Source organism: Oncorhynchus tshawytscha, linkage group LG04 (genome assembly GCF_018296145.1).
Source record: "Oncorhynchus tshawytscha isolate Ot180627B linkage group LG04, Otsh_v2.0, whole genome shotgun sequence".
In the NCBI taxonomy this organism is placed as follows: domain Eukaryota; kingdom Metazoa; phylum Chordata; class Actinopteri; order Salmoniformes; family Salmonidae; genus Oncorhynchus; species Oncorhynchus tshawytscha.
This window is the reverse complement of record NC_056432.1, coordinates 11,549,527-11,573,644: the sequence shown is the minus strand read 5'-3', so window position 1 is coordinate 11,573,644 and position 24,118 is coordinate 11,549,527. Positions and strand designations below refer to the sequence as shown.

Genomic DNA, 24,118 nt, shown 5'->3' with positions numbered 1-24,118 from the left:
GAATAACACACTGGATCGCAGGGTTCAAAACATTTATGACATGTATTAAAAAAATGCTCCTTTTTACCAGCTCAGTCACAACCTCCTATTCATCTATTTTCAATGACTTATTATTTCATACTTAAATGTTTTTTAATGAACCCTATAAAATCTAGTACGTGCAGTAGACGGAATTCATCGGACACGGAAAAAACAAAAGCACACACACTGTATAAAGATTCTTCTATTGTGTTATTGACTGTACGTTTGATTATTCCATGTGTAATTCTGTTGTTTTTGTCACACTGCTTTGCTTTATCATAGGCCAGGTCGCATTTGTAAATGAGAACTTGTTCTCAACTGGTCTACCTGGTTAAATAAAGGTGAAATATATATATATTTTTTAAAGCAGGGAAACTCCAGTTAAAGTGATGCATGACTGCAAAACATATCTTCAACAACACAGGCAGGATTATTCTTTGTCCATTGTTCAAATGCTATCGAGATGCATTCAACATACCCATATTGTCTTATCACCTGAACCAAGATAACAATCAAGGTTGTAATCACGTTGTTGCCAAGAGATGCTTTTCCACTGCCTTGTAGCAACCCATCACCATGTTTTCCAATTAAAATAGCCTACCATCCTGCTAGGCTTTATATTTGCAAAGCCACAACCAAATGACAAGGTGAGAGAGGTGTGTGGGTGGGTGGGGGGAGGGAGGGGGTGCAGAGAGTAGGCAGAACCCAACTCTTGGCCAAAGACCCAGGATAGATCACCTGCAGGATGAAGTACGCCTAGAGCATCCTGTCTGGGGCCACATCCTTGGAAATATCACTCACCTACATAAAGAGAGTGGTTTGACGGTTCTAATAAGCTATTGAATAGAACAACGAAGATGAGACGACTTACAGCATGTTTTGTCTGTAAAATGCACAATCTGTGTGGAATACAATCACGCAGAAAAATGTACTTAAATCCGAAGAGTTTATGGAGAAGCCAAAGTCCCCATAAAAAAATGAACAATTAAGATAGCAAATACTTGTCTTGCCTGCTTGCCAGTTGGTAGAAACAATGTTGAAATGAATTCTCAAACACATAACCTACTTATAAAACCACTTGTACAAAAAAACAAAGAAAACATATGCAGTGAACAAATATGTAGCTAGGAGCTGCTTGGTGTGGAGAACAAGTTCTGCTTTATTAATGCAGTATTCTTAACTGTAGGGATTTGAGGATGAGTACATCATTAGTGTGAACAGAAAAAGCTCAGTGTGACACTAACAGTTCATTTCTTAATGATTTATTTCACCTACACTTTATTTAACCAGGTAGGCCAGTTAAGAACAAGTTCTCATTTACAACTGCGACCTGGCCAAGATAAAGCATAGCAGTGAGACAACAATAACAGTTACACATGGGATAAACAAAACGTACAGTCAATAACACAAAATAATTACAGAAATTTGACTTTAGAATTATGACTGCAATGTCTGTAGAGAGCTGCCAGGTAATTTTTTGAATTAATTTTATTTAACTAGGCAAGTCAGTTAAAAACAAATTCTTATTTACAATGACGGCCTACCGGGGAACAGTGGGTTAACTGCCTTGTTCAGGGGCAGAACGACAGATTTTTACCTCATCAGCTCGGGGATTCGATTGAGCAACCTTTTGGTTACTAGACCAACGCTCTAACCACTAGGCTACCTGCCACCCCAAATTTGCACCTAAAGAACAACTATTTTTAAATGGTTAAAAGTCTGGGCTGAGGAACGTAGGCATGTCTGTTAAGTCTTTCAGGTCAACTGCAATTCACTTTGCTATCACCCGCCCACAACGTTTGGCGGTTATCTGAAACCCCAGATGATAAATCGGTTGCTGCTCTTTATGACATTCAGAATGGACCGAGGGACCCTCACCCAGACCATTAAAACAGATGAACAACAGTAGGAGCGGTTTTAAACAGCTCCCTTCAAATGTGGGATGAATAATTAAGAGGGCACAGCACATTGATGAAGCTAGCAAATTCCCATTGAATGGTCAAAAAACAAAAAAGACAAACGTCTTCAGCTTTGAACGTGAGCAGTCATGCTTTATCAGCACCTCTGAGCTTAAGTCATCCTTTGTGAGTCTAGTCCATAACGCCAACTCTAAAGGTCAGGGTCTCAGGGGGTGCAAGCCGGTCCTGTTTGTCCTACTACAGTATGGAACCAACAATAGGATTAGGTCCTGTATCTAAAATGAAGACAAGGGGTAGTATTCTACCACTGTATATATCCTCAAATTAATCTACAGGACAAACACAGAAACATCCTTATGTAATATCTTGGCTAGCCAGTTGTAAAAACCACTGAGGAGGGCTGTTGTATTAAATGTATAGGACTAGCATTTTGAACGAACAACTTTATTGACACTTAAAAAAAGGAAGGTAAGATTGTACAAATAAGAGCACAAAATGTGGTTCTGGGTTAACGTGAGTGTACTGTTATGCCGGAACCACACAGACTTTGCGTGTGAGTAGAGCGCGCCAAGTCACATCGCACTGCGTAGCGTATGCCAATTTAACGGTCACGAGCATCGATAATAAATACTTGTGTTTGTGATGTTCGCTATGTAGCCCTTGTGAATTATTGTTGCGCGCTCCTTTTGACTCACCTTACATATGTCCTACGGGAGCCACCATACCCTGCCTCCTGTTGTTATGTTGGCTCAGGAACATCAGGAGAGTTGTAGCTAATACACCCTATCACTTAGAACGAGACTAGCTAAATTCTTTATTTCTACATAACATTATTCTCTCTTGAACGGAGTTCCTGGAGTTCCTCAGCCGTAGCCTGCCAAGGCTATATGCCTGTGCTCGAAATCAACAAAGGCAGGCATAAAGTTATTGTTTTCAAATAAGCGTATGTATTATTGGTACTGGCAGCTCAACTTAAACACTTTTTAACTATACATTTCACAATTCCAGATGTCAATGCACAAACAGTCCATTTTCTTACTTTACCAGCATTGCTTCACGTAAACGTGAGAAAAAGAGACTGGATGTTCTAATTTGAAACGCATGATGGCCCGTCTGTTGTTTTCTCACATTCACCAGAGTGCATTCTAATTCCAGCGTGTACACGCTCGTTCACACACACACACACACACACACACACACACACACACACACACACACACACACAAAAAACGCTTTGTTTGATATGGGCTTTACTCGAACCTGGATCTGGAGAAGACAACAACGACACAGGCAGACTATGGGGCATGCAATCTAGTTCCCCAGGCCCATAATATGTTTGAATGATTCATTAGAATTCACAAAAGGTATTGTTTGGCTGTTTTAACTTTCAGGTTAAATCCTATACATAATTTATACCTGACAAAACTGACTGAACTTAAAGAAACACAATGTATTCAAGGTATGGCAGGCCCCAGCCAGCCAACAACCCCTGACAGCAGATAAAAGAAAACTAGCTCGATTCATTTTTTCTATGTCAAAGCTAAGTCCTATTGATTCAAATCCCATCTACAGATACGTGTCTGAATCCAGTATAAATGTCAGTGCTTGAACAGTGTAATTTCCAAATGCTCTTTCCCCTTAAATACAGCATAAATAGTTGATCAGTCATGTTTATTAAACACTATTTCAATTAATTTTAGAGGTTTTAGAGTTTAAATTAGAAGTGTTTGATACAAAACGCAAGATGTTCATTTGGAGTCACTCCAAATATTTGCGGAGAGATTCTCACCCTCTACTACAACATCTCCACGTCTTTAGTTAAGTAACTAGCGACGCCACAACATTAAAACAAAGATTCCCCTCTTAACATATGACATCTTTCATATAGCTTTGTTTCATATCTCCGCACCACCTATCTGCACTACCTTCGCTATCTAGCATGCCCGAGATTACATTGGAATTTAGCATTGCTTTGATGAAGCCTTGATGCAATAAAGCCATCTGGTCTCATCACGTGGAGCTTGCTTGATTTTTCTAAGCCCCATTTCTGCCCGGGCAGATCCCAGCGGATAAACTCCAACAGGGAGTGGGTTCCAAGTATTGTGTCCACACAGCCTTTATGATCCAACAACAGATAAGAAGTCTAGCTATTAATAGAACAATGATGGAGACATATGGCAGAGGATATAGTCAGCGAACGTAAGTAAATTGCTTACATGTTCTTTCCAACCCATCCCGTGTTTCATTGAAAATGCGCAATGCAGCAGAAAAATGATTGGTTAATGCTTTCAGAAGTTCAGTGCCACTGTAAAGCCACATTACTCAGGTTTGATGATGATGAGAGTCGATACACAGGGACCAAGGAGCAGAGATCAGTTTATAGCTATGGATAGACAGAGTATTCCTAATAGGCAATACAGTACTGTACTGATGTAGGCATGCTTTCATTCATTTAATGTTATATAAAAATACACACGTTTTTAAATCAACCTGACGAGACCTGAAGAGAGACATGAAAAGAGCTGCAACCGTATTCTTCAAAAACTTGCCAAAATTGTTTATGCTATAGCCTAAGGGGATAAAAAACATTTACAGTGCATTCAGAAAGACCCCTACGCACGGTTACATTTCAGCCTTATTCTAAAATGATTGATTAATTCAATGTTTTCCCCATCTACCCACCCACAGTACCCCGTAATGACAAAGCAAAAACAGTTTAAAAAATCTAAAACAGAAATACCTTATTTACATAAGTATTCAGACGCTTTGCTATGAGACTCAAAATTGAGCTCAGGTGCATCTTGTTTCCATTCATCATCCTTGAGATGTTTCTACAACTTGATTAGAGTCCAGCTGTGGTAAATTCAACTGATTGGACATGATTTGGAAAGGACACACCTGACTTTATACCGATCCCATAGTTGACAGTGCATGTCAGAGCAAAAGCCAAGCCATGAGGTCGAAGGGATTGTCCGTAGAGCTCAGAGACAGGATTGTGTCGAGGCACAGATCTGGGGAAGGGTACCAAAAAGATATCTGTAGCATTGAAGGTCCCCAAGAACACAGTGGCCTCCATCATTCTGAAATGGAAGAAGTTTGGAACCATCAAGACTCTTTCTAGAGCTGACCGCCCGGCTAAACTGAGAAATCGGGGGAGAAGGGCGTTGGTCAGGGAGGTGGCCAAGAACCCAATTGTCACTCTGACAGAGCTCCAGAAGGACAACAGTCTCTGTAGCACTCCACCAATCTGGCCTTTATCATAAAGTGGCCAGATGGAAAGCACTCCTCAGTAAAAGGAACATGACAGCCCGCTTGGAGTTTGCCAAAAGGCACCTAAAGGTGCACCTCAGACCATGAGAAACAAGATTCTCTGGTCTGATGAAACCAAGATATAAACTCTTTGGCCTGAATGCCAAGCGTCACATCTGGAAGAAACCTGGCCCCATCCCTATGGTGAAGCATGGAGGTGGCAGCATCATGCTGTGGGGATGTTTCTCAGCGGCAGGGACCGGGAGACTAGTCAGGATCGAGGGAAAAAAAGAACGGAGTAAAGTACAGAGAGATCCTTGATGAAAACCTTTCCAGAGCGCTCAGCACCTCAGACTGGGCTGAATGTTCACCTTCCAACAGGACAACAACCCTAAGCACACAGCCAAGACAACACAGGAGTGGCTTCTCTGAATGTCCTTGAATGGCCCAACCAGAGCCAAGACTTGAACCCGATCAAATAGCTCTGGAGAGACCTGAAAATAGCTTTGCAACGACGCTCACCATCCAACCTGACAGAGCTTGAGAGGATCTGTAAAGAATGGGAGAAAGTGCTGAGCAAAGGGTCTGAATACTTATCTAAATGTGATAGTTTTTTATTTTTAATATATTTCCCAAAATATCTAAAAACCTGTTTTTGCTAAGTCATTATGGACTATTGTGTGTAGATTGATGGGGGGGGGGGGGATGAATTCATTTTGGAATGAGGCTGCAATGTAACACAATGTGGAAAATGTCAAGGGTTCTGAATACTTTCATGAATGAATGAACTTGAATACTGAACTCGATTGAACTCGAATGAACTTGAATACTTTCCATTTCCCATGGAGCAATCTGATGGGGAGAGCGGAGTATGAAAGTGACATACTGATGCTGCATCTATAATTAATCTGGTTGCTCTAAACAAAGTATTGTGTGTGGGGTTAAAGACCTGAGTGTGGGGTTTGACCAGATATCCCATGGGGATCTGCTACAACCACACACCACTGAATACAACTAAACAAACCTTTGTATGTACAGTTGAAGTCGGAAGTTTACATACACCTTCACCAAATACACTGCTCAAAAAAATAAAGGGAACACTAAAATAACACATCCTAGATCTGAATGAATGAAATATTCTTATTAAATACTTTTCTCTTTACATAGTTGAATGTGCTGACAACAAAATCAAACAAAAATTATCAATGGAAATCAAATTTATCAACTCATGGAGGTCTGGATTTGGAGTCACACTCAAAATCAAAGTGGAAAACCACACTACAGGCTGATCCAACTTTGATGTAATGTCCTTAAAACAAGTCAAAATGAGGCTCAGTAGTGTGTGTGGCCTCCATGTGCCTGTATGACCTCCCTACAACACCTGGGCATGCTCCTGATGAGGTGGCGGATGATCTCCTGAGGGATCTCCTCCCAGACCTGGACTAAAGCATCCGCCAACTCCTGGACAGTCTGTGGTGCAACGTGGCATCCACGTTGGTGGATGGAGCGAGACATGATGTCCCAGATGTGCTCAATTGGATTCAGGTCTGGAGAACGGGCGGGCCAGTCCATAGCATCACTGCCTTCCTCTTGCAGGAACTGCTGACACACTCCAGCCACATGAGGTCTAGCATTGTCTTGCAGTAGGAGGAACCCAGGGCCAACCACACCAGCATATGGTCTCACAAGGGGTCTGGGGATCTCATCTCGGTACCTAATGGCAGTCAGGCTACCTCTGGCGAGCACATGGAGGGCTACCTCTGGCGAGCACATGGAGGACTGAGTTGGAAGGTAGGCCTTGAAATAAATCCACAGGTACACCTCCAATTATGTCAATTAGGCGATCAGAAGCTTCTAAAGTCATGACATCATTTTCTGGAATTTTCCAAGCTGTTTAAACGCAGTCAACTTAGTGTATGTAAACTTCTGACCCACTGGAATTGTGATACAGTGAATTATAAGTATAATATATATAATTGTTGGAAAAATTACTCATCATGCACAAAGTAGATGTCCTAACCGACTTGCCAAAACTATAGTTTGTTAACAAGAAATTTGTGGGGTGGTTGAAAAATGTGTTTTAAAATGACTCCAACCTAAGTGTAGGTAAACTTCCGACTTCAACTGTATATCTAACAGTATATGAGAGAGAGAAGGAGGGTTATACACACACAGACACAGTCTAGTGCCAGGTAAATACTGAATTAAATCAAAGAAATGTTGGTACTCGTGGGAATAATGGAGCAAAACCATGACTTTCTCAGTTAAAACAGTCTTAACACCACCTCCTCTCTGTATAGAACATTCGGCTATCATTAGATCTCAAAACACTTTCAGCACGAGTAAGCATCATACAGCGATTAACAAGAAGAATATCACTAATAATGCTCAGGCAAGCAAAGAAGATGCCAGTGATTGTGGAGAGAGAGAGAGACAGGAATAGAGACACAGAAACACACAGACAGAGACGCAGACAGAGACGCAGACAGAGACGCAGACAGAGACGCAGACAGAGACGCAGACAGAGACACAGACAGAGACGGTCTTCTAACCAATGCATGGATTCACATGTCATGACTCATCTTCTGAATGGCCGAAATAGCGCGGCACAAACAGTATTCAACACTTTCCACTCATTCCATTTCAGATCTCTCATTCAGCCTGTTGGGAAGTCACACTGTGGATGAAGGGCTGACTGACACAGAATCTATTGTGGCTGCAGATTGTGAGTGGCACATTAATAACATAACACATGAAGCTAGTGTGCTGCAGAGTGATATTCAAAAACACTTTCACCGAATCCTCATATTCTACAATTCTTTTTTTGGAAGTGCAAATTGGAGGATATTGCCACATGGTTGCCACAACGGAATAGGTTAAACCAACACTGACTTATCTTTCTCCGGGGATGTCTTCCAGCCTCGCTACAAGAGGCTCAGGTTGGAAAGCATGGTATAGACAATTTAATTCTGCCAAGATGAACACGCAACAAAACAGGACAAGTATAAGCCATAACAAAACGATTAGAGGGAGCTTTGCCTGCTACGGACTAGGCACTATGCACTTATCGCAGTGCCAAGGGCCAAACCCACAGCCCTTTCAAGAGCAACTCAAGCTTGAAACAATGTGCTCCAATTAAATGACAGAAACAGTGGCATGCCAAGGGCCGGGATACATGGACCCACCATGGACTCCATTTTGAAACTGTATACATGTAGTAGAATGTATGCTTTGGCTCAGGGAGGAGGGAGAGGCAAGGCTGATGGCTGCTATTCACCACTGTAGGGCCTCTTCTGTGTGGCAACCCTAGTGATTGTCTAGGCAGCCAGCTTGAGCCCTCTGGTATGCAGACACCGCGGCTGTGAGAGCCTTGACCATTTTTACAGTAGGCTTGTGGGAAACAAGCAACCACCAGGTCAAACGCCTACAGCTGCTTCCCTCTCAAAATCCACTAGGCTTATTCAACTAAATCCAACCCGATGCCGGACATAAATGGTGTGAAATGGTCAACCAACTATCTATCTATCTTTTGTATAAAACCGCGGCATTGTCATAGTCATCTCTCTATAGCGGAAAATACAGGGCAAAGAAAATGAGGCTACATGTAACAGTTCAAGACATAATACTCTTGATAACCAGCCTGAGAAAAGGCCTTTCATTTCCATGCAATAGTATTCATTATGTAGCCTACCTGGGGCATGTCGATCTTTAAGTAGTGCGGTACATACTATGCATGGAAATGTTGTTTTCCTGTATTACATGCAGCACCTTTCAACAGAATCCTCTATGATGTCAGATAAAATAAAAGGAAATATAAGGAAACAACCTGGTCTGTCATTAAAGGGCTGTTGACAGTACCTACCAGGACTGGCAAGGAAAACCATACTGTAATGGCTACCCTTCCACAACCATTGTGTTCTCATATAGAAATAATGGACAAAGATGTTTTTACAACATCGAATGCAGCACAAAGACAGACAGCTAAATAACTATATACACAAGAGAATCCTACAGAGCAAAAAAATCCAAGAAAACAGGTCTGGTATATCAATATAAAAATCAGACTAGGTATTTCACCTCACTTCATAATGCCACAGGCTTCATTGAGATGAAAAGTTCTGATTTTCCTTCCCATTCCACAATCAACAGGGCTGGTTTGAGTTCTCAGAATCCACGTAAACGTGTACAGATAGAGAGTCCAGACCACCTTAAACAACACCTTGCGCGTAACTGTGTACTAACAGAGAGAGAGTCCAGACCACCTTAAACAACACCTTGCGCGTAACTGTGTACTAACAGAGAGAGAGTCCAGACCACCTTAAACAACACCTTGCGCGTAACTGTGTACTAACAGAGAGAGAGTCCAGACCACCTTAAACAACACCTTGCGCGTAACTGTGTACTAACAGATAGAGAGTCCAGACCACCTTAAACAACACCTTGCGCGTAACTGTGTACTAACAGAGAGAGAGTCCAGACCACCTTAAACAACACCTTGCGCGTAACTGTGTACTAACAGATAGAGAGTCCAGACCACCTTAAACAACACCTTGCGCGTAACTGTGTACTAACAGAGAGAGAGTCCGGACCACCTTAAACAACACCTTGCGCGTAACTGTGTACTAACAGAGAGAGAGTCCAGACCACCTTAAACAACACCTTGCGCGTAACTGTGTACTAACAGAGAGAGAGTCCGGACCACCTTAAACAACACCTTGCGCGTAACTGTGTACTAACAGAGAGAGAGTCCAGACCACCTTAAACAACACCTTGTAACTGTGTACTAACAGAGAGAGAGTCCACCACCTTAAACAACACCGCGTAACTGTGTACTAACAGAGAGAGAGTCCAGACCACCTTAACAACATTGCGCGTAACTGTGTACTAACAGAGAGAGAGTCCGGACCACCTTAAACAACACCTTGCGCGTAACTGTGTACTAACAGAGAGAGAGTCCGGACCACCTTAAACAACACCTTGCGCGTAACTGTGTACTAACAGAGAGAGAGTCCGGACCACCTTAAACAACACCTTGCGCGTAACTGTGTACTAACAGAGAGAGAGTCCGGACCACCTTAAACAACACCTTGCGCGTAACTGTGTACTAACAGAAGAGAGTCCGGACCACCTTAAACAACACCTTGCGCGTAACTGTGTACTAACAGATAGAGAGTCCAGACCACCTTAAACAACACCTTGCGCGTAACTGTGTACTAACAGAGAGAGAGTCCGGACCACCTTAAACAACACCTTGCGCGTAACTGTGTACTAACAGAGAGAGAGTCCAGACCACCTTAAACAACACCTTGAACAAAAACATTGGCTAACAACTAAAAATCACTTTGCTATTGCAGAAAGAAAAACAATGTCATCTGGCAATTTCCATTTTGCTGAAGAAACTGTTGTACAGGGCAAAACTAGCTCAGATTTGAGAACCAAGATCTGAGACGAAACAAGACAAACAAATGGGAATTAAATGTGTTTGGATGGATTTGCCACCTTCCCCACTCATGTCTGCATCAAACATGTATCGTGGGTGTGCTAAACAAGCTCTTCAAGAAGCACAGAATTGGGGTATAGAAAATTAGGAAAGGGGGAATCAATGGTCCCCGCAGCAAATAAAGCTGTGACATCATTGTATGGGTACTATTATGCCACTGGGCTGAACACATCACCAGAGGAATGGATAATCACGGAACAATGGGCACCCTGAATGGGATCCCAAAGGAGAAAAAAAAACTAATCACCAAGGAGAAAAGAGCCCAAAAGATGGCTGCACAAAGCATCCTGGGCCATGAAGAGGATGACAAGCCCCAGACAAGGCTTTATTGTGCCATGTGACGGGTGGGAGTTTGAAGGGATTTCAGTCTGGCTGACAACATTTTGGTTTAAAAGCGATCCGATATATTGATCGCCTGACATAAAAATGTAAAATAACAGGAACGAGTTTTAACTCCAAGACTGCTTGTTAGCTCTGTGTTTTTGGGGGAAGACAGAAAGTCCTGAAAGTTTTTGTTTTCAACTTGTAGCGGATCGTCTGTGGCAGAGACATGTGAGGAAGAGGAGCGTGGATGTTTTGAATAGGGATAATCACAGCACCTATTCAGAAGTAAAAATGTAATGTGTAATTGCATTCTTTATCTCTCTAGCTGATAGTAAATGAGGTCACAGTATCACTGCGAGAATTCCAACAAAGAGCTACCGCTCCTCAGTGGATAAATACATTAGAATCAGAAGTCTTTCAAGTCAGACGCTTTGATACAAAACAAGTAGGTTTGATGAAATATAATTAGTTAGGGCACTCACTGGCTGGGAATAGCATTACAAGGAAATGGCAACCAACAACAGCACACTCATGCATAAATCAGAATGACAGAACAGGAAAATACAATTAGGCATAATCTATTTATCTATACGAAGTAGGATGCCAGAAAACGCTAGTCTATGCGGTAGGGTGCAGGATTAGTTAAGAGATTTGAGGTGGAGATGAAAATGTTGAGGAAGAGAAGGCCACGTTTGGCAAGAACCGTCAATATACTGACAATTCTAACAGTTGGATCGAAGCAATTCCGTAGTAATCAACTTAATACACATTCAACCTATTTAAGCAATAAGGCCAGATGAGGTGTGGTATATGGCCAATATACCACGGCTAAAGGCTGTTCTTAAGCACGACGCTGCGCGGAGTGCCTGGACACAACCCTAAGCTGTGGTACATTGGCCATATATCACAAACCCGAGGTGCCTTATTGCTATTATAAACTGGTTACCTACGTAATTAGAGCTGTACAAATAAATGTTGGCATACCTGTAGTATACGGTGTGATATACCATGGCTGTCAGCCAAACAGCACTCAGGGCTCGAACAACCCAGTTTATAATATATCTTTGACCTCTCAAATTCAACCTTGAAGCCAGTCCCCCCCATTGTTCCCCTGTAACCAGGGACACCAAGGTGTGTGCAATGAATTAATCAGGAAGAACAGAAAACCAGCAGGCTCCGGACCTCGTAGGGTAAGAGTTGAATACCCGTCCCTGCCTTAGACCATGAGATCAAAGACCTATAAATGAATAACCATTCTATGACTCATACTGAAGGTTAGATTAAATTAGCAAACTGGTAGGTTTATTTTAATTAGCTATGTCTACAAACACGATGTATAATGAGCTAATCCCCAAGCTGGTCCATTTAGAGCAGTGAGCAATGGAATCCTCTAATGCTGAGGGACAGAGAGATGAGAGAGGCCCATAGCCTGTTGAAGGATTTTACCATCTCAAACTTCAAGTAACATCTGAGAGACGTTGTTTGTGCGTTTGTGTGTGTGTGTTAGGGATATGTAACTCCAGCGGCTCCCTGGCTGGCTTGGATGGTGAGGAGAGGAGACAGGTTTCATACTATACACTACTGGAGGTTTGCTTGCTTCTCCTCTGGGATTGGGCTGATGAAGCAAGACACTGATCAGGTGGGAGTTCTCTAACTCCGATGCTTGGCTTCCAAATCAATAATGTACAGCTGTCCTCCCTCTCAGAGATCCAATATCACACTACCTGGAAGGTTATCTGGGTATTATCAAGTCTTCTCCTTTCAATGAACACGATATACTGAAATGGTTTCAGAGATAGTTGTTATTTTGTTATTAGGTGCATGCAGAATAACTTCTGAATTGAAAATATTTGTCAATGATATTGTGAAACTCTGAAGCCAAACAAGATGATCTACAGAAAACAATACATTATATTATATATACACACACACACACACACACACACACACACACACACACACACACACACACACACACACACACACACGAACTCCAGTTTAAAGTTGAATCAGAAAACCATTCTCTCTGTAGACAGCAGATCCTGGGAAGGCCAGAAATTGTTGTGGAGCAACAGTGCCCCCTCTTGGGTGTTAGAGGCAGAGCCTCTCAGCAGATTGTGATGAACTGTGGCTGCTCCTCCCATTAGCTTGGCTTGCCTCAGGTCTGTAGCTATCTATTCCCAACAGGGTCCATGTAAGTGGATTTAAATAAATTGATTGATGTTTTTCTTGCTTGGGAGGAAATATTGAGAGAACATTTTTTTAATCTTCCCACTATAGTGTGCATGAGATAAAGAAAAGCACATATTACTGTTTGAGAGTGAGAGATTATTATTATTATTTTTAAATGTCTTCACATTTTCAAACAGTTTAGTAAGGCCCTCGTCCATAGAGACATACCAGCTCTACTGGTAGTACTGCTACTACCAGCAGTACTACACCTGCACCTGTTGACGACACAAGTTGTTCTGCTTCCACGAGCACATCCAATGTTAGCATCAGTAATTCTACATTTGTTGGTAGCCCAGCTAGCATGGACACTGGCAGTTGTGAATCTGATGCAGCCGAAGAGCTACTGCCCCCTTACCCGTGAAAGCACCGAACAACAGATGTTGGACCATAGAAGAGGCACAAATATGATGAGAAGTGCATTAATTTGGGGTTCACCTATATTGGGAGTAGTGCCTTTCCTCAGCCACAGTGTTATATGTGCAAAAGTACTCGCTCAGCTCGATGAAGCCTTCACTCTTGCGCAGACATTTAGAAACAAAACATGCCAATTTGAAAAAGAAGCCACAATTCTTCCTGCTGCCATGGATATGGGTGGGACAATGCTGGGGGAAAAGGCCAAACAACCTATACAGACAATGCCTTCATCAAACAACACTGCTTCATGATGCATCAGTGACACGGCTGTAGATGTTATGAAACAATTACTGCTTCGCATACAAGCCAGTGAATTCTATGCGTTAAAGCTGGATGAGTCAACAGACGTGGCAGGCCTGGCACAGCTCCTGGTATATGTCCGTTACGTTTATGGGGGGTCAATTAAAAGGCAGACATCCTCTTCTGAAAACCAGGACAGTACTGGACAGCTTTGTGACATCAAATGGACTTCGGTGGTCAAGATGTGTTGGTATCTGTACTGATGGTGCAAAAGCCATGACAGGGGGAGACAGCGGAGTGGTAAGGCGCGTGCAAGCAGTTGCTCCTGACGCAACTTGGGTACACTGCAGCATTCATTACAGACCATAATTTTCACTTGTCTGACCGCTTGCATGATGACGAGTTTCTCACATGACTGGCCTATCTGGGTGATGTTTTTTCTCACCTGAATGATCTGAATCTAGGATTAAAAGGAACTCCACACAACTATATTCAAATTGTGGGACAAAATTGAGGCTGACTGACTGACCCTTTCCCTCCTGGACAAAAGGAACACCTACATGAGAATGCTATTCACTGACTACAGCTCAGTGTTCAACACCATAGTTCCCCCAAAGCCCATCACTAAGCTAAGGAACCTGGGACTAAACACTTCCCTCTGCAACTGGATCTTGGAGTTCCTGACCTGACCCAGGTGGTGAGGGTAGGTAGCAACACATGTGCCACGCTGATCCTCAACACTGGAGCTCCCCAGGGGTGCCTGCTCAGTCCCCTCCTGTACTCCCTGTTCACCAACGACTGCATGGCCAGGCATGACTCCAACACCATCATTAAGTTTGCAGACGACACAACAGTCCCTGATCACCGACAAACACAAGACAGCCTATAGGGAGGTCAGAGACCTGGCCGGGGGGTGCCAGAATAACAACCCATCCCTCAACGTAACCAATACTAAGGAGATGATTGTGGACTACAGGAAAAGGAGGACCGAGCACACCTCCATTCTCATCGACGGGGCTGTAGTGGAGTAGGTTGAGAGCTTCAAGTTCCTTGGTGTTCACATCAACAACAAACTAGAATAGTCCAAACACACCAAGACAGTCGTGAAGAGGGCACGACAAAGCCTAGTCCCCCTCAGGAAACTAAAAAGATTTGGCATGGGTCCTGAGATCCTCAAAAGGTTCTACAGCTGCACCATCGAGAGCATCCTGGCTTGTTGCATCACTGCCTGGTACGGCAATTGCTCGGCCTCTGACCGCAAGGCATTACAGAGGGTAGTGTGTACGGCAAAGCTTCCTGCCATCCAGGACCTCTACACCAGGTGGTGTCAAAGGAAGGCCCTAAAAATGGTCAAATACCCCAGCCACCCCAATCATAGACTGTTCTCTCTACTACCGCATGGCAGGCGGTACCGGAGTCCCAAGTCTAGGACAAAAAGGCTTCTCAACAGTTTTTACCCCCAAGCCAGAAGACTCCTGAATAGGTAATCAAATGGCTACCCGGACTATCTGCATTGTGTGCCCCCCCCAACCCCTCTTTTTATGCTGCTGCTACTCTGTGTATCATATATGCATAGTCACTTTAACTATACATTCATGTACATGCTACCTCAATTGGGCCGACCAACCAGTGCTCCCACACATTGGCTAACCGGGCTATCTGCATTGTGTCGCGCCACCCACCACCCGCCAACTCCTCTTTTACACTACTGCTCTCTGTTCATCATATATGCATTGTCACTTTAACCATATCTACATGAACATACTACCTCAATCAGTCCGACTAACCGGTGTCTGTATGTAGCCTCGCTACTTTTATAGCCTCGCTACTTTTATAGCCTTGCTACTGTTTTTCCAATGTCTTTCTACTGTTGTTTTTATTTCTTTACTTACCTATTGTTCACCTAATACCTTTTTTTGCACTATTGGTTAGAGCCTGTAAGTAAGCATTTCACTGTAAGGTCTACTTGTTGTATTCGGCGCAAGTGCGCCCGAAACGGATGACACAAACAACTGGATTCGTTATCCCTTTAATGCTCTGCCTCCAGTCCACTTACCAATATCTGAACAAGAGAGCCTCATAGAAATTGCAACAAGAAGTTCTGTGAAAATTGAATTTAATCAAAAGCCTCTGCCAGATTTCTGGATTGGGCTGCGCTCAGAGTATCCTGCCTTTGTAAATTCTGCTGTTAAGACACTGATGCCCTTTGCAACCATGTGAAAGTGGATTCTCGGCCCTCACTAGCATGAAAACTAAATACAGGCACAGACTATGTGTGACAAACTCTTCAATACACTGATGTGATCTTCCTGTGTTATCTTCCTGGGTTAGCAAACCTCGGCCTAAACATCAGCCACACAGGTAACTTCCACAAAGCTAGGAACGAGCTGAGAGACAAGGCAAGAAAGGGCTTCTATGCCATCAAAAGGAACATAAAATAATACATACGAATTAGGATCTGGTAAAGAAAACTTGAATCAGTTCTAGAACCCATTGCACTTCCTTGTTGAGGTGCGGGGTCCACTCACCAACCAAAAATGGGAAAACCACCAAATTGAAGAGACTGCATGTAGAATTCTGCAAAAAATATCCCTTTGTGTACAACGTAAAACACCAAATAATGCATGTAGAGCAGAATTAGGCCGATACCTGCTAATTATCAAAATGCAAAAAAGAGCTGTTAAATTCTACAACCACCTAAAGGAAGCCAATACCAAACCTTCCATAACAAAGCCATCACCTACAGAGATGAACCTGGAGAAGAGACCCCTAAGCAAGCTGGTCATGGGACTCACAAACACAAACAGACCCCACAGAGCATCACAATTAGACTCAAACAAATCATGAGAAAAGATAATTACTTGACACACTGGAAAAAATTAACAAAAAAATTAGCAAACTAGAATGCTATATGGCCCTAAAGAGAGTACACCGTGGTAGACTACCTGACCATTGTGACTGACCCAAACTTAAGGAAAGCTTTGACTATGTACAGACTCAGTGAGCATAGCCCTTCTATTGAGAAAGGCCGCCGTAGACAGACTTGGCTCTCAAGAGAAGACAGGTTATGTGCACTCTGATCACAAAATGAGGTTGAAACTGAGCTGCACTCCCTAACCTGCCTAATATAGGACCATAGAGACACATATTTCCCTCAGATTACACAGATTCACAAAGAATTCAATTTTGAGAAACTCCTGTATCGACTGGGTGAAATACCATTGTGCCATCACAGTAGCAAGATTTGTGACCTGTTGCCACAAGGGTAACCAGTGAAGAACAAACACCATGGTAAATACAACCCATATTCGTTTATTTATTTTCCCTTTTGTACAACGTTACATCACTGTATATAGACATATGACATTTGAAATTCCTTTATTCTTTTGGAACTTCTGAGATTGTAATGTTTACTGTTAATTGTTTATTTCACTTGCTTTGGCAATGTTAACATTTGTTTCCCATGCCAATAAATCCCTTATATTGATTTTGAGAAAGAGAGAGAGAGAGAGAGAGAGAGAGAGTGAGTGTGTGAGAGAGAGAGAGTGAGTGTGTGAGAGAGAGCGCACTCTGGGGATAGAATACTAACACCATAAACACGAACACCTGATAAACCTGTTGTTACCATAACAACCAAGGGAACCATTAGGTTCCCATTTTCTGATGAAAATCTGCAAATGCTGTCCATTGATGGACATAAATGGTCAACTGACACTGTACAGATACAGACCCCACAGGACTAAAAGGAAAGCTGGCCCTTGAGGCCATTGTTAACAAGCTCCCTGCTGTCTGGTTTCAGGTCTGCTTCATTGTCAAGAGGGACACATGCAGAATTAGCATCCATTTTGAAGATTGAATGGATCCCCTGAGATCTGCTAAGTAAACAGCCCCTCTGTTTTGAGTGGGTAACAAAGGTGTGTGTGTGTGTGTGTGTGTGTTCAACAGTGTGAAGTAGGCTATTTACCTCAGAATCCTCATTTCTGACACCGAGCTCCAGCACTGCATGTGGATCCTTCAACTTGGCTTGGGTGGACTTGGCCATCTGAAGGTTGAGCTGCCATCCGACATGTTCCAGCTATCAACCATACAGAAACCACAATAAAAACATTTTAAATAGTGTTCGTTGTTTGCAGTAACTTCATTGTTGATGCAATATCTCCAGCGGACTTGACAGTTTCACCCATTAAGGATTCTAGCTTTAAGAAATCTTAAGAAACAATTCTGGGCCGGTTTTTCCCGATAGCGCTGGAATTTAGGCTTACGAGTGTTAACGATGTATCGTTCAAAATCTTGATTCGATGTTTAGCGGAGATCTTGTATAAAGTGATGTGGAAGGGCAAGAAAGCACCTAACGACAAACTTAGCTGAAGCAGTCGATAAATAACAAGCATTTAAGTGCAACTTTAGTAACAATGGTTTTGGGAAACGGCTCTGATTTAACGATGCCCCAACGAAGGTTCTAACGATGATCTTAACCTTAAGAAGCTTTTGGGGAAACCGGGCCCTGATCAGTTGGATGGTGCAGTGAAAGCACTTTTAAAGCAGAGGCCCAATGGGACCGCTAAGTGGCAGAATGCTCCATTAATCTGCCTTAGCAGTGAAATAGATTAGGTGTGCTGAGAGGAGAGATAAGTGTTTAATGAAGCCGAGTGGCATAATAAACCTGGAGCTCTCTCTGTGTGGTCCCAGGACGGCACAGCACCAAGTGTGATCACACCCACTCGAGCCTCCCAAAGGGGACAATGCTAAAGATTACTTCCCAAATGGCACCCTATTCCCTAATGGTCCCTGTCAAAAGTAGTGGACTATAGCTGGTGTACTATATAGGGAATAAGGTACCACTTAGGACACCCCCGAAGACTGCTGTCGATGAGATTATCATGACAACATCACAGGCAATTGTTTTTTTAAACCAGGCAAGTCAGTTAAGAACAAATTCTTATTTACAATGACGGACTACCGGGGAACAGTGGGTTAACTGCCTTGTTCAGGGGCAGAACGACAGATTTTTACCTCGTCAGCTCGGGGATTCGATCGAGCAACCTTTTGGTTACTGGCCCAACGCTCTAACCACTATGGTACCTGCCTGGTTTGACTCTATTCTATGGTGTTAATATACACAGAGATTTGTATAATCGTTTATGTTCAAATGATCAGTTGGATCTGGCAGTTTCCTGTCCATGCCAACGTGGCTCGGGACGTTGGCTCAACTGGACTGGTTTAATGCCACAAAGAAAGCGCAAACGTTTTCTGCTTTCATTGTTTCGCCACTTGAGAGAGGAAAGCCTAAACCTTGCGTTGTACGCAATGCAATAACGCAAATAGCCATTCTACGTACTTGTGCAGCGACGCAATTTGTAACTGGACGCAACTACGCAAGATGGTAATTTCTCGTAGCTACAGTAATGGCATTATTTCGCTGAGTACGTATGATATAAATAAAGAGTAAACAGCATAGCAGGGGCAGAATTATTGCTCTGCCGTTGACACGGTTTCTCCTCACCTTTTTGGGAGCAAAAATCCTCTGCCTGACTTTCTCCACGACATCTGGGCAGACAGCGGTCCAGGCCTGGCAGAAGGCCTCCGCCTTCTCTGGGGAAAGATGGATCTTCTCCAGCTGCTGCTTCAGGGATGCAGGCTTCACATTATGATAGACAGCCTGCATAGAGATAGACGATCTGTAATAGTGATATACGATCTGTAATAGAGATAGACGATCTGTAATAGTGATATACGATCTGTAATAGTGATAGACAGCCTGCATTGAGATAGACGATCTGCAATAGTGATAGACAGCCTGCATAGAGATAGACAATCTGTAATAGCGATAGACGATCTGCAATAGTGTTAGGCGATCTGCAATAGTAATAGGCGATCTGTAATAGTAATAGGCGATCTGTAATAGTGATAGACGATCTGCAATAGAGATAGACGACCTGCAATAGAGATAGATGACCTGTAATAGTGATAGACGATCTGTAATAGTGATAGACGATCTGTAATAGCATAGACGATCTGTAACAGTTAGACGACCTGTAACAGTCATAGACGATCTGTAACAGTCATAGACGATCTGTAATAGCATAGTAATAGTGATCGTAATAGTGATAGACTGTAATAGTGATAGACATCTCTCTGCAATAGGGATACAGAATCGATCTGTAATATCACTATTGCTGTAGATAGACGATCCATCACGATCTGTACAGATCCTGCATCTATCTGTAATAGTGATAGACAGCCTGCATAGAGATCGTCTATCACTATTACAGATTGTCTATCTCTATGCAGGCTGTCTATCACTATTACAGATAGACGATCTGTAATCGTGATGGACGATCTGCAATAGTGATAGACGATCTGTAATAGAGATAGACGATCACTATTACAGATCGTCTATCTCTATGCAGGCTGTCTATCAATATTACAGATCGTCTATCTCTATTACAGATCGTCTATCACTATTACAGATCGTCTATCGCTATTACAGATCGTCTATTACTATTACAGATCGTCTATTACTATTGCAGCTCGTCTATCCCTATTGCAGATCGTCTACCTCTATGCAGGCTGTCTATCACTATTACAGATCGTCTATCACTATTACAGATCGTCTATCACTATTACAGATCGTCTATCTGTAATAGTGATAGACAGCCTGCATAGAGATAGACAATCTGTAATAGTGATAGACGATCTGCAATAGTGCTAGACGATCTGCAATAGCGATAGACGATCTGTAATAGTGATAGGCGATCTGTAATAGTGACGGCGTGTGACAGAGAACAACCCACTAGAGAGGTGGCCACCCCCACAGAGAAGCCAGCAGAACAGCCCACCTCAGCACCCAACAAAAGTCTCGACACCACAGCAGAACAGTCCACACCAGACCCTGACCATAGAGTCGACATCACAGCACAACAGACAAATGAAGAACCCCAAGCCCAGAGGCTCTCACCCCCTCTGAGCACCCCCCCTGTCAGCCACCCTGATAGCCCTTCTGACAACCCCCCCACACCCACTGAGGACAAACACAAGACACAGATTGTACTACTTATGGACTCAAATGGGAAATATATAGAAGAAAAAAACTTTTTCCCAAACACAGTGTGTCTAAACTCTGGTGTCCAAACACCCAGCGCGCCCTAGACCTTCTGTCTGAGGCCAAACAAGGCTCACCCAGCCACATAATAATACACACAGGCACAAACGACCTGAGAGCACAGCAGGAAAGAGTGGCCACAGCACTGAAGGGAGTGATTGAAAAGGCTTCTTCTACTTTCCCCAACGCACAAGTGGTTATCTCCACCCTGCTACCACGAAAAGACTTCCACCCCGCCACAATACAGCGGGTAAATGCAAGTATTTCCCGTGACTGTGCCTCAAAACCAAACGTTTTCCTGGCCCACCACTCCACCCTGGACTTGAACAGCCTCTATGACCAGGTCCACCTCTACAAGGCAGCAGTGCCCACCTTTGCCCGAACTCTAAAGGACATCGCTCTCAAACGTATCCCCAACACTTCACACAGGAGCAACAGATCAATAGACACCCCAGACCACAGACCAGCGAGACACCCTCCCAGATCTGCAGGACCCCCCTGAGGACCCACACCAAGAGGAATTACATCCAGACCACAGTACACCCAGACACATCCACACCCCCACCCCAACCAATCAACACCCCCCACGTCAACCATGCCCACACTCCATTTAGGCCCCCTCAGATCAGACCTATGCCACTCCTGCCCACCCCATGCACCCACCCCCGCAAAGAGGGCCTCAACATGGAAGCCACACATACGCCCAGGTAGTGAGCGGGCAAACAGTCCCAACCCCCACTCTCACACTCGCCCAAGCCAATGGCATGTACCAGATGCTCAGCAGGCTCTGCTCACACTTACTGGCCTGAGGCCAAAACACGACCAACAACATTGGACACTCTATGGAACAAAAAGCCTTCACTATATTATCCTGGAATATCCAAGGCCTGAGGTCATCTGCCTTTGGCCTAAAGAGCAGAAACCCGGACTTCACCAAAGAAATCGGTAATACAGACATTGTCATCCTGCAAGAAACCTGGTATAGAGGAGATGGACCCACTGGTTGCCCTCTAGGTTACAGAGAGCTGGTAGTCCCATCCACCAAACTACCAGGTGTGAAACAGGGAAGGGACTCAGGGGGTATGCTAATTTGGTATAGAGCAGACCTAACTCACTCCATTAAATTAATCAAAACAGGAACATTCTACATTTGGCTAGAAATTCAAAAAGAAATTATCCTAACAGAGAAAAATGTCCTCCTGTGTGCTACCTATATCCCCCCACTAGAATCCCCATATTTTAATGAAGACAGCTTCTCCATCCTGGAGGGGGAAATCAATCATTTCCAGGCCCAAGGACATGTACTAGTCTGTGGCGACCTAAATGCCAGAACCGGACAAGAACCTGACACCCTCAGCACACAGGGGGACAAACACCTGCCTGGAGGTGACAGCATTCCCTCCCACATATGCCCCCCTAGGCACAACTATGACAACATAACCAACAAAAACAGGTCACAACTCCTGCAGCTCTGTCGCACGCTGGGTATGTACATAGTCAACGGTAGGCTTCGAGGGGACTCCTATGGTAGGTACACCTATAGCTCATCTCTTGGCAGTAGTACTGTAGACTACTTTATCACTGACCTCAACCCAGAGTCTCTCAGAGCGTTCACAGTCAGCCCACTGACACCCCTATCAGACCACAGCAAAATCACAGTCTACTTAAACAGAGCAATACTCAATCATGAGGCATCAAAGCCAAAGGAACTGAGTAACATTAAGAAATGCTATAGATGGAAGGAATGCAGTTTGGAAACCTACCAAAAAACAATTAGGCAACAACAAATTCAATCCCTTTTAGACAATTTCCTGGGTAAAACGTTCCACTGTAATAGTGAAGGTGTAAACTTGGCAGTAGAAAATCTTAACAGTATATTTGACCTCTCAGCTTCCCTATCAAATCTAAAAATCTCAAATAGAAAACCGAAGAAAATTAACAATAATGACAAATGGTTTGATGAAGAATGACGATCTGTAATAGTGATAGACGATCTGTAATAGTGATAGACGATCTGTAATAGTGATAGACAGCCTGCATAGAGGTAGACGATCTGCAATAGTGATAGACGAGCTGCAATAGTGATAGACGATCTGCAATAGCGATAGACGATCTGCAATAACAATAGACGATCTGTAATAGTGATAGACGATCTGCAATAGTGATAGACGATCTGCAATAGTGATAGACGATCTGTAATAGAGATAGACGATCTGTAATATTGATAGACAGCCTGCATAGAGATAGACGATCTGTAATAGTGATAGACGATCTGTAATAGAGATAGACGATCTGCAATAGTGATAGACAGCCTGCATAGAGATAGACAATCTGCAATAGTGATAGACGATCAGCAATAGTGATAGACGATCAGCAATAGTGATAGACGATCAGCAATAGTGATAGACGATCTGTAATAGAGATAGACGATCTGTAATATTGATAGACAGCCTGCATAGAGATAGACGATCTGTAATAGTGATAGACGATCTGTAATAGAGATAGACGATCTGCAATAGTGATAGACAGCCTGCATAGAGATAGACAATCTGTAATAGTGATAGACGATCTGCAATAGTGATAGACGATCAGCAATAGTGATAGACAATCTGTAACAGCTATAGACGATCTGTAATAGTGATAGACGATCTGTAATAGAGATAGACGATCTGCAATAGCGATAGACGATCTGTAATAGAGATAGACGACCTGTAATAGAGATAGACGACCTGTAATAGTGATAGACGATCTGTAATAGTGATAGACGATCTGTAATAGTGATAGACAATCTGTAACAGCTATAGACGTTCTGTAATAGTTATAGACGATCTGCAATAGTGATAGACGATCTGTAATAGTGATAGACAGCCTGCATAGAGGTAGACGATCTGTAATAGTGATAGACAGCCTGCATAGAGATAGACGATCTGCAATAGTGATAGACGATCTGCAATAGCGATAGACGATCTGCAATAGCGATAGACGATCTGCAATAGCGATAGACGATCTGCAATAGCGATAGACGATCAGCAATAGCGATAGACGATCTGCAATAGTGATAGCCGATCTGCAATAGCGATAGACGATCTGCAATAGTGATAGCCGATCTGCAATAGC

The 24,118-nt window shown here is 43.2% G+C and overlaps 1 protein-coding gene across 1 annotated transcript in view; it reads right to left on the bottom strand.

Moving 5' to 3' along the window:
• The window catches only part of commd10 (COMM domain containing 10), a 42,601-nt gene that overhangs the window by 12,903 nt on the left and 5,580 nt on the right, over positions 1-24,118 (bottom strand). Inside the window, exons 4-5 of the mRNA XM_024415787.1 lie at positions 19,403-19,558; positions 17,864-17,974 (exon numbers count right to left, since the gene is read on the bottom strand). Of these exons, the coding sequence (XP_024271555.1) occupies positions 17,864-17,974; positions 19,403-19,558 (267 nt within the window). The remainder of the gene's footprint in view (positions 1-17,863; positions 17,975-19,402; positions 19,559-24,118) is intronic.